Genomic DNA, 12,224 nt, shown 5'->3' with positions numbered 1-12,224 from the left:
TCCTGTAACCGTAAGCTTTGGTGGATCGTTGTGTTAGCGACTCGAAGGTTGTGGGTTCGATTCCAAGAGAACAAATGATTTTCTTAAATGCACTTAAAAAGTCCCTTGGCATAAATATTCATTTCTCATACAGTTTTACACCGGACGTTTTAAAAATAGGAATCTGGATAGAAATAGAAATCTAAAAAAGTCAAATATGAACTAGGGCTGTGTGAAATCACAAATGAAGAGTTTGGTTCCAAAAAGAGATAACTCCATTTTTACAATTTGTCATAAATCATGTTTTCTTTATTGTGCGGTCCAATGAACATCAATCAAACTGACACAATAAAACACAGTAAAAACATGATAATATCATAAAAACATCTCATTTTGGAACCAAACTCTTCAAATATAGCTTTGCTGTAGTTTTGCAGCAGGTTTGCCAGTAACTTACTGTAGATTTAATTTACAATTTTGTTTTAAACGTAAACGAACCTAGTTCTTATATTTTCTTTCATAAAACAAGACTAAATATCTTAGGTCACTTTTCTTGTTATGGTAATTTAAGAAGTTTTAAATATTTTACTAGAAAACAAAACAAAAATGCTTCTAAAGGAAGAATGTCATAGTTTGCAGTGTTGATCGGCGTATGCCAGTGACGAGGCCAGTCTCTTCTAGCTCATTCTGAATCTCACAAGTCAAAGTGTTTTAGTTTGGATTAAAGTAAAGTTGAACTCAAATTAAAAACAGTACTAATTGGAAAATATTGTGTAGTAATCAAATCTACAGTAAGTTACTGGCAAACCTTCTGCAAAACTACAGCAACGGTTTACAGTGTATATACTGTATATATACTGTATATATATATATATATGTTTTTTTCTCTACATATTTATTATTGTTTGCTGTCTTATTATTTACATATTTTATATTTTTGTATAACAGGGATCATCATTTCAAGCAAAATAAAAGGTGTGCTTCTAAGGTGCGTGCGTCAGTAACTGTAAAGGCAGACACAGGCCGCGCATCACGCTTAATGTGACTGAATGGAAATGATCATACGGTTATAATGAGGAGATCAGGTCATCTGTGCTTCAGCACTTATTGTTTCAGAGGTGATGAGAGGAGCCGCGAATCCCCCTCGTCTCTCCCGGAGCTCCGGCCTTCAGCGCTAATGAGTTTCAGAGGGATCTGCTCCACACATGTGAGAGAGAGAGCTCACATTAAGCAGACAAATACAGAGAGCCTCGCTGCTCTTATCTGAAGAAACATTCAGGCTCATCAGCAGTAATCCGTTTCTTTATTTGCTCCTTTGATTGATTTAAGCATCTCGAGCTGAAGATCAGCTGATGTGATGTTTGTTTCTGAGGTCTGCATACGCTGAACGGCAGCTCATCTTCGTGAGTAAACAGAGCTGCTTTCATCTGTCATCCACCGTCAGCGTCTTCTGCTCGTCGTGTCTCGAGGACGTGGGATGTGACGCCGCCGGTGGAGAACTTTTGTTTGAGAGATGTGATGTATGTTATCCGCTAATTTCACCGTCTTCTCTTTCTCCGTCCGTGTGAATACAGGGCCGTCATTTCGTGCGAAAAAGTCTTATTACAGGGCCGTTTGATCCAAAGCGCTTTGAGTTCATTTATAAATAGTTCCTCTGGGCCGCGGGGCAGTCGAGGCTGTTTTGGCAGTGGTAATCTCAGAAGGTTCGTGGCATTCTCGACCGCGCTCCGAGAAGCTGGCTCTCCAGTTCCGGCGGTAATTGGCTGATGAGGAGGCTCGGGCCCTAAAAAGAATGTCAGGGTTCGATTTCCCCGTGATACTGACTGAGGATATGTCACCATTTATGCGGCTTTCATGTGACACGGGCTGCTGGCAGAAACTCTGGGGAAATCATTAGACTGTTTATACCTCTCCCCTGTCGGACGGCTCTTCCCTCTGATATTTTCACAATGTTTTTCCGCTGAGTGATGGTACCTCACCCCGGGCGGGGAGAACAAGTCCCTTTTGTAAATTTGTGACCGCGTTCTAACGGGCGAAAGAGAAAAAGGCAGACAATTGGCGAGGCGGAGGGGGAAGAGTCTGAGGGTCCTGAAGGGACGATCAATGTTGTCCAGCAGGTGTCTGTTCAGCCTTCAGAGATGAAACTCCATCGATTTCTCACGCCACACACACACATTTTTACACCGGAGAGGTTTTGGGCACGCGGAACGTTTTGTCACTTTTATCTCATCCCAGTTCAGGCTTGTTTGAAGTGAACGATGGGGTGTTTTTTAAGTTTGCGTGTTCTGACGAATTTATTACAGTGACTGAAATGGCTTATGCAGAGATGAAGTCGGGTCATTCATTTATTTCAATGATCTGTAAGAGTTTTTGTGTTTGTCCGATGTGATGTGTGAGTCTGAGTGTGTCTGATCTCTGGACGTGTTGTCAGATCCGTCAGTGCAGTGATAATTCACTCTTTAATTGTAAAGACCTGCAGGACGGGCTCATAACTGTCAGAGTTTCACAGGGTTAGATGTGCCATTACAGGGACGTCAATACAGCAGAAACTGAGAGGAGATTTCTAAATGATTCTCTTGTCAGTCCAGGGACGATCGATATACGCTCCAGACCGTATTGCACGAAAGTGCTGGTGTTCGCACAATGTTTATGCACGGAAGCGTTAGAGGAAGGAATAGCGCGGCGTCCCGCGAGTCCACGGTGTGATAGAAACGTAGAGACGAGAGTTTCTTTTGAATCGTCTGATGTCGGGGCAGACGCGCCTCTATCAGCGGCAGTTTCAGATGCTTTCTGCCAGGCTGATTTGTCTGCTCTTGACCTTTCCAGCAAACTGTCCCATCATGCAGCGGGAGCGTTCCTGAGGGACTCGAGCTGTGCTGTAATGAGGCCTGTCATCTCCGCTCACCTCCAAACAGCTCGTGAATCGATTCTCTTCTGAAGTCTCCTCCCAGAGCTCCTCACACGTTCACTTGTTGGTGGAGGAATCCGAGCTCGTGGTGTGCGAGTCTTGTTTCGTGTTCTATGAGGCAGACCTCGCTTTAAAAAGAGAAAACTCTTCAAAATGTGGGTTTCGCAGAAATACGTCTTAACAAAAAGTTCATATACGGAACAGTAATGGTCTAGTACCCCCATTCTGTCCTCATTTACTCAAACCTGTGCGAGTTTCTTTCTTCTTCAGAACACAAAAGAAGATCTTTTGAAGAATGTTGATAAGCAAACAACACTGAACTCCGTTGACTCGCATGAACACAAAACCACTCACTGAGACATTTCTCAAAATATCTTCTTTTGTGTTCCACCGAAGAATGAGTCGCACACAGGTTTTGACAGAAATGAGATCTGTAACAATCCCTCCTGTTGTAATGCTTCGTGGTCTTTATTTTGATGTTTTGGTGAAATGTAAAGCATTCAAGTGTGTTGTGACATCATCGCATGTCTACATGAACTCTTCACACGTGTTCACGTGATCTTCTGCTGTTTGACCTTTCAGTGTTTCTGTCCTGATCATCGCAACATGAAACGCAGGTGAGATGAACAAATCGCGCTGTGTTCACATCGTGATTTAAACTCAAAGTCAAACCATCAGAAAATGTGTGAGCCGTCACGTCACATTACATCACAAACTCACTCAGGATTAAAGTTCTTTATTCTGATATAGCAGAGAAATCTCTTGAGGATCTTAAAACACGAACACATACACATGGACAGAGCACTTTTACATTTCACACGCGTATGAAATGGGATGAATATGAGTGAATCTGGGTAAATTAGGACTGGTTTTTTTACATACAAACATTTGGCAACTGCACAAGAAAGCAGCACATGCGGTGTGAATGACCCCGTGAGAATACAGATTCTGTGATTTGATATGGTGAGGTATGTAAGTGTAGAAAAGTGTCTGCATAGACGTAGAGATGATCATTAATGACACGTGTGAAACCCTGACGCGTGCAGTACACGCGTGTTAACAACGAGAACACGTGCCTGATGTTACCAGCCCTCCACTTCTACTACGAAGGGCTCTTTGACTTTAATGCGTCCGCTGTTGATGATCACACACTCGGTGTACGGCAGATTCCTCTCGTTTGTGTCCTGAAGTTCGACGGTGTGAACGACCGACTGAAAGAGACAGACGGACAGATGAGTGACATCCCGAATAAAAGATTTCACGCCGTGTCTGTAGAAGATCTCCTCACCATTCCCTCCAGAACTTTACCGAACACCACGTGTTTGTTGTCCAGCCACGGAGCTCTGGCCAGTGTGATGAAGAACTGAGAGCCGTTGGTGTCGGGTCCGGCGTTCGCCATACTGACCCACCCTGCACCCAGATGCTTCAGTCTGAAGTTCTCATCAGCGAACGTGTGACCGTAAATACTTCTACCTGTACAGACACACACGCACTGACACTGAAATACACCTCTACACACACCCGTGATGCTCAAATTCAATAAAAATGATGATGGGAAAGATCTTCTGTATTCTCTAACTGTGTCTCAATGTAGATTCAGGAGCTGATGATGATGATGATGATGCAGGGGTGACGGTGTGTCTTCTCCTCACCTCCTGTTCCGTCTCCAGCTGTGATGTCTCCTCCCTGGATCATGAAGTCTTTGATCACACGATGGAACTTGCTGCCCTTATAGCCGTAACCTTTCTGAGGAGAGAATCTCTGAGTGTTGTCACTGACAGCACAGGGTAAGTGACGCTACAGTTATTTCCAAATCAACACCGACCAGCACACGTAGGTGTTAAAAGAATGATTCAAACCTCTCCTGTAGCGAGCGCCACAAAGTTCTGCACGGTAACGGGCACGACCTCCCCGAACAGACCGATGACAATCCTGCCGACCTCATGTCCTCCTACAGTGATGTCAAAAAACACCTGCAGCACAACTCATTCATAAAAACAATGACAAGGCCATAAAAACAAGGCCATAACTGTACTTTTTTGCCAAATAGAGAAATAAATCAAATATTGAATATCGATGATAAAAATATTGAAAACTAGCACAGCTTTATTCTTTACTTTCAATTCACATCTATAAATTCGGTGTGATGATGATGCTACTGTGTGTTCCTTATAGGAAAATGAACCAAAGTGTTTTGGCAGATTGATTACCATTTTTATGACTACACTCTTAGAAATAAAGGCGCTCACAAGGTTCTTCACAGCGACGTCATAGAAGTAGAAGACCATTCAGTCAAAGGTTCTTTAAAGACCCACCTCTTCATAATCTGAAGAACCTTTTGTGAAACGGAGATGTTCTTCAGATGTTAAAGGTTCTTTATGGAACCATTTATACAAAAACGTTCTTTGTGGCATCAAAGAACCTTTTGAAGCACCTTTATTTTTAAGAGTGTACTACAAATACCACGATGAAACTATGTTCACTGTAGTCAAACAATGTGATTATGTTTTACTATAGTTAAACTGTGGTGTGTGAGCTGCTCTGACAGTATCTGTGTGATTTTACACTCAGCTTGTCACGTGATTCTGTTTAAGTAAATAAACACTATTAAAATAAAAAACGCAAAGCTTCGCGCTCACATGTGACGTCACGCGTCGCGTCAAGGAGAAATGCAATTAACGTTTGCAGAAAAACATTATCCACGCGCGCACGCGCTTGATTCGTACATATACGGCCAATAACAAATAACACGACGAAGACATCATTTGTCTCTTTGTGTGTTTGTTTGTATGTATATATAAATCTATGCAGTGTTTGTATGTATAGATGAATCTATGCAGTGTTCTCGCTGTGATGATGCGCATCGACACGTCGCCTCGCGCTTCCAGTATGCAGAAAACGCGCGCGTCTCACCTTGTCCGTGACTTTCGGTCCGGTTCGCGTTTTGAAATCTGCATCGATCCCTAAAAACGGCAAATAAAAGAAAGCCAACGTGTGCCAGATCTGAGAGAGGTACATAGCGGCGCGTTTGACAGCGGTGATATCTTCCTGTGTGACGCTCCTCCTCCCGCGCGTCACAGCGGAGCGTCAGATGCGCTGCGTCTTTTTCTGCAGTGTGTGAGCCACCTCACCCTTACAGTAAGCGAAAACATCGCGAAAGTATTTTAAGGGCACTTTTTGCCTTTAAGATGAATGTGGATCAATTTCTATTGATTCACACTTAAAAGTTTAAAGTGCGTGTGTGAAATTAACTGAGGAAATAAACGAGTTCTTGCGTGTTTTTTACTTTGAAATAATAGGAAAACGCCAGAACTCAGACAGGCTACTGAATAAATGTAGAAATCGTCATTTTTTCCTGTGTTGGTGTCAGGTTAGGTGTGTTGTTTTCTCGGTGTACTCAGTCTAGGGTCCAGTCATCAGGTCACCTGCACGCTTCATTAATCTCTCTTGTATTCTTTATCATGTAAAGCAGCACAGAATGTCAGACTCTTGGGGATTTCTGTCCTCATCATGACTGATCCAGTCTCTGGATAATGAAATTATATACTCTATTATATACCCTATACTCTAACTTGTTTCAGCATGTATAGCCTATTTACTATTTGGGAATTTTCTTTTCGTGCATCATAACTCAGTAAATATTTCATTATATTTATCACCCTTACCGGAGTAAAGACATGAGCTACAGTTAATGTGGGTTCAGATTGCTCTCCTGTAGGATCTGTTCTGGGGTCAGTGATGTTGTAGTTAAACTGAATAGATTCCAGCTCTTCACATCAGTGATTCTACAGTGACACTAAACCTGCTGTTCAAGTAATGACATTTCATTCAAATACAAAGCTTTTGTTTCTTAACTGCACACAGTGTAACTCACAAAAGTGTTTATAAAATATTTGTTTTATACAAACCCATAGAAGAACCATTTATGGCTGAATGGTTCCATAAAGAAACATTAACATTTGAAGAACTTCGCTTTCTGTTTCACAAAAGTTTCTCTGTATGGAAAAGGGGCTTTTAAAAATGAAGAAAGAAATAGGTTTGATAAGAACCTCAGAGCAAATGATTCTTCAGTGGCATTGCTGTGAAGATCCTTTTGTAGCACTTTTTTAAGTAATGCAAATAAGAATTCAAAGGTTTTTTCAAAGGTGTTTTCGCAGATTTAAGGCAGGACTAGGCCTTTAGTTAAATAAGAACATCGAAGTCGTTTTTTTACAAACGTGCCTTACTGAGAAACATGACTGGTGTGTATGTTGAGACAAAACAAAGGCAGTGGTTTATTTTAAGATGTGTCAGTGCAAGTGGTTTCTAACATTTCTTTTGGTCTGGGACTAAAGCTCTGTCTGTGCAGTGAATCACAGGACTTTAATATGTTTCTTTCATTCAGGCTCTTGTGCGCCCTCTCTGTTCTCCACAGCACGTTTACTGCTCTATTTCCCTTTAACTTGACATTAGACTAAATGAATGGTTAAAGACGCATAACTTTATTCGGTCTCAATAAAACACCATGTGAAACAAGAAGGCATTTAACACGAATTCAGATAACATTCAGTTGAATAACAGAAATATTTAGCACTATATTAGAAATATTAGTAACCCATAACGCACGTATGTCACAGTATCGTGAAGATTTTAAACTCGGTTTAATCCTGGAAAAATTTATTTATAGACCGTATTAAAAGAAACAACCGAATCAGTGCCCTACACATGGTGTGTCACTAAAACAACCGCAGGCACACGGATCGTGAGTGGATGAATATTTGATTTCTCTCTTTATAAAACGGCAGACACAAACATATAATTTGTACTTTAACGAATGGGCAGCAAATATACGGAGAATTAAATACAATATTTACATAATTATTAGATTTCGTTAAAACGCACCTGCATACAGAACATACTGTATATAATATTTGCGTCAGGCCATTAAAGGGAAATGTAGGCTATCTAAATTTGTGAGGTCACGTGTGTTCAAAAACGACCATCATCTCCCATCTGAATATACGTCTATATTAATGAATTATATACTCAGCAACCCGTGACCTTAAAACTATAATAAGAGGGCTGGTGGCTGAATTCCTTATCGGACTCCTGTCAAACAGCCTCGTTCATTTGTCTTTCAGCCAACAGCAGAATTCATTAACAAGAAATGCAAAGGGTCTAAGTGAATGTCAAACAGTGGTCTATGTAAATGAAACACTCTTAAAAAAAATACAAATGAAGCCCAAGTTTACACTCAGCTTTGATAATGCGGGCTTTTTTTGGCACAGAAAATGATATATTTGGGCAGTTAATGTATTGATCCTCACTGCCCCTCGAGTGCACTTTATTTCACTAGTCATTTATCAATGAATAAAAACACCAATACGCTGTCATAATAGCGATGTTATTTCCAAGTATGACAACTAAATTGTTTTAAGGTTTATTTTGACATGAAGCACTACGATGACATGACGAAATGAGACAATGTATTATTTCTATTAATAATGATTTGATTAGTTTAAATTAGGTGATTCTTTATTTAAGGCGTGGAAGTGGCGGGTTAAATGTTGCGCATTACATCCTTTTAGAAAAATCTAACAATACATGTGGAGCCGGTAAAGTGCTGTTATTTCTCGCATTCTTTGCGAGTGAAATGCATTTGTAGACAAGAATTCATGTTCAGACGACTATGTTTGTGTTTTGATTTGTTATCAGAGAGCTGTGGATGATGAATGACTCTGTCAAAATGTTGCCAGTCAAAACATTTTAGCCTCTGGACGGGACGCTGTAAAATGCCTCTTGCACATTTAGATACTGAGAGTCTGTGGAAACTCTTTCGCGAGAGTCTGAATGATGCGAATAAAAGCGCGTTACTGGAGCAATTTCATCCAGCGAGAGCGCGCCCCGTCATAAAGTTAGTCAGCTATATGCTTGTAATTAATTATAAACTTGATAAACTTCAGTAGAAAATTATAAATAATGGTTTATAATGTTTACAAATATTAAAGCATTTATTGCTAATCTAGGCTAAGTGTTTTCGTCCAATGGGAAGTTTATTTTAAATAGACCTACTAGTTTATAGTGAACGATTTAAATCTGAAATGACCTAAAGAAAGAAAACAGCAATGATATGAGCGCGTTGTGAGTAAATATAAGTGACAGTGTGAGAGGTAAAGAGTAATAATAAACATAGAGAGGCTCAGCATCAGTTCACTTCTGCGTGTCCCACAACCCACGTGCTCGTGCGGGAGCGCGAGACGAGGACACGCGTGAGGGTGGGAGGACGTCTCGCGCAGAACTCTCACGGTCAATACTGTGATGGTGTGAGTGTCCGGGAGTCGCTTGGACTCTTCTTAGAGGGTAAGACTTTCAGCGAAATAAGAGCGCACTTTAGTTCCGCGTGAATGGCCCACGAGCGCTGTGTTCGAGAAACTCTTTGGTCGATTATAAGTTGAACTGCTAAACATCGTCATGTGTTCTGTGTTACAGTCGGATATGCTGAAGCCGAGCGAGCCCAGCGGTTCTGCTTTCCTCAAAGTGGACCCGACTTACATCCAGCACTGGCAGCAGCTGTTCCCGCAGAACCCGCTGAAAACAGCCGCGCTGGAGAACCTCCGACAGAGACCCAACCTCATCTCCTCGACCTCATCGGCATCTGTACCGGCGCCCTCGAGCGCTCCCTCCGTGTCGTCTTTAGCGGGTTTGAGTCAGCTCGCGGTGCCGCAGATCGCGCTGTTCGGACAGTCGGACAGCAGCGGCACCGGCGGCTCGTGTCAGGCCAGAGAACTTTCAAACTTTCAGAATGATCGCGCGTCCCGTCTGAAGCTGAGCTCCGAGGAACTGGACTTCTATCTGTACGGCCAGCAGAGGATGGAGATCATCCCTCTAAACAACCACTGCGGAGACGTTCATAACCGTCTGTATAGCTTCATAATTCCATATATACAGCAGAATGAATGACGAGTGTGTGTGCGCTGCAGGTATTAGAAATGTCGCAAATTAATGGAATAATTAGCCTATTGGAATTTCAAGATCTAAAATATTTAAACATGCATTTGAATTAATTTAGGTTTATGATCAAAATAAATGTACTTTTTTCTTGTTCGTATTTTTGCATTAGGCCAGAGTGAGCAGCTAAATAATCTTGTACAGGATAAATTGAATTTATGCACGCGCAGGTGCGACACGATCTTTACGAGTTTTACTGAGCAATCCGATGAAATATCGACGAGTTTTAAACACATCGTCGCACGAAATAATTAACACGCTTTAAACAAACATTATTAGAAAAAGAGCCATGCTGGAATATTTCTCGGGAAATTAAGGAAATACAAATAATAATAAATGTAGAATTTACAAATTATTTGCTGTCCCACAAAACGGAGGAAGCTTTTGCTCCAGCTATTATTTATTTAGGGTGATTAATAAAGATTTACCCTAAAATTGTAGTTATTTACATATTTAATTACTTATTAGACGTAGACGTTTTAGGTATTTTAAATTAAAATATGGAAAATGTAATTGTGTTAATTGTATATTTTAAACGCTTTTATTAATAGCAGTGAGGCGCTGAATAGATTTTGATCTCCTCCGGTTTTTCCTCTTCAATTAACGTTATTTATTTAGTTCACTGTTTTTTATTAGATAAGAAAATAAAGTAGATTTTTTTTCGTCGTGCATGCATGAGTGTAATTGTGAGGTGTGAGTGGTGAAGAGTGTTTATTTAGAGTGATCAGCAGTAATCTTCATCGATATATGCCGCATCAGATGAGCGATGATCGGACTCAACACAATTAATTGCTGTATAGTTTTGTAGAGGAGAGTCACATCACTGATCGATCTGAAGCATCGGCCCACATTCATCATCCCAACACGGGATATGTGTGTCTCCCGGGGACACAAAGACTTCTTTATCTACATTCGCGATTTTTAGCCCATATTTCACACCGCAGGAGCTCATTTATAAAGCGACACGTGTAGTTTCAAGCGCGAGCGGAACACAAATTCTGTGTGAAAAACAAATCATGTTTATTATTGTCACACCACGCGCTTAAATGAGGGAAATACCGCTTCATTACTTCACAATACAGAAGACCTATTGTGATAAATACTTTATTGCGTATAATGTTTTCAAATACGCGGGCAACATCAAATTGTGAATTTCCCATTGGGATGAATAAGGTATCTAACTAAATGAAGGAAAAGATGAATAAGGGTCTTATTTATCGCAACTAAATAATAACGTATTACTGGTGACCAGTGCAGTGTTACACATGTTCATATCCAAAGTCAAAAATAATTTAAAAACATCATAACAGTTCGTATGTCAGTCATGATATTTAGAGAAATAAATTATGTGTATGGAAGCAGGATTATCTGAATACTTTTTGAGCACCTCAGTCTCACCTTTTTATTTTATTTCACTTATGCTAAATCTGTAGATATTTTTAAGATGTTATAAAATAAGCGCATGACTTGTCTTTATTGAGAGCGAATGGTCAGGGTGCACAGGGTCCCATCTGTGTCCAGGGTAAATAACTGCCCCTCTCGCTGTGCCGTCCCCCAGGCTGTGACATGTGTGCGGACAACCGGAACGGGGAGTGCCCCATGCACGGCCCCCTGCACTCGCTGCGGAGGCTGGTGGGGACCAGCAGCGCCTCGGCAGCCGTTCCCCCCCCAGAGGTCCCGGAGTGGCTGAGGGATTTGCCCCGTGAGGTGTGTCTGTGCACCAGCACCGTCCCGGGTCTGGGCTACGGCATCTGTGCAGCCCAGCGCATCCCACAGGGCACCTGGATCGGGCCCTTCCAGGGAGTGTCTCTACCGCTGGACAAGGCTCAGTCCGGTCCCGTTCGAAACACAAGACACTTATGGGAGGTGAGAGTGTTTGCTTCTCTGTTTTTCTTTTTGAAGAGTCACACACACACACACACACACGCACGCACGCACGCACGCACGCACGCACGCACGCACGCACGCACGCACGCACACACACACACACACACACACACACACACACACACACACAGAACTAAAGAGTTTGACACACAGAGAGAGAGATGGCACTGAAGTTCATAACAGTACGCTGCAGTTAGATCATAAATTCTGGTGGCTGAGACGCGTTTACAGTCTGAACTGTCTGACTATACATGTGGACGTTTATGTGTAAAGTGAAACTTCTTGTGTGGCAAATGTGAGATTTTTATGTGATATAAAATGTGACATGAAAATATGATGTGAGAGATGTTTAATGTTCTCATGAGACGGATGGAACCGAACAACACTGGTTCTCATGTCAGTTTAGAGTGTAGCTCATGGAGGACTGTAAAAATTCCTCAAGATTAAACAGACCTGTGGTGTG

At 41.5% G+C, this 12,224-nt stretch overlaps 2 protein-coding genes across 4 annotated transcripts in view; one reads left to right on the top strand and one right to left on the bottom strand.

Moving 5' to 3' along the window:
- Positions 1-3,447: 3,447 nt before the first annotated feature.
- Positions 3,448-5,955, bottom strand: ppic (peptidylprolyl isomerase C). The gene is made up of 5 exons (XM_057355766.1): positions 5,801-5,955; positions 4,747-4,860; positions 4,540-4,633; positions 4,176-4,360; positions 3,448-4,098 (listed from the first exon to the last, which is right to left on the bottom strand). Exons 1-5 carry the CDS (start codon positions 5,903-5,905, stop codon positions 3,970-3,972), a joined length of 627 nt encoding a protein of 208 aa, XP_057211749.1. The 5' UTR covers positions 5,906-5,955; the 3' UTR covers positions 3,448-3,969.
- Positions 4,558-12,224, top strand: part of prdm6 (PR domain containing 6) — a 23,904-nt gene continuing 16,237 nt past the window's right edge. For 2 of the 3 annotated variants that reach the window (XM_057355745.1, XM_057355747.1), the window contains exons 1-3: positions 9,114-9,226; positions 9,356-9,782; positions 11,433-11,740. In XM_057355745.1, the coding sequence (XP_057211728.1) occupies positions 9,362-9,782; positions 11,433-11,740 (729 nt within the window). In that variant the 5' untranslated portion in view covers positions 9,114-9,226; positions 9,356-9,361. Of the gene's footprint in view, positions 4,675-9,113; positions 9,227-9,355; positions 9,783-11,432; positions 11,741-12,224 lie in introns of those variants that run through there. The other variant, XM_057355746.1, reaches the window with a different exon arrangement.

The sequence above is a fragment of the Triplophysa rosa genome, linkage group LG17, assembly GCF_024868665.1.
Source record: "Triplophysa rosa linkage group LG17, Trosa_1v2, whole genome shotgun sequence".
NCBI lineage: Eukaryota > Metazoa > Chordata > Actinopteri > Cypriniformes > Nemacheilidae > Triplophysa > Triplophysa rosa.
The sequence above is the reverse complement of the archived record's forward strand: the minus strand, read 5'-3'. Positions and strand labels throughout refer to the sequence as shown.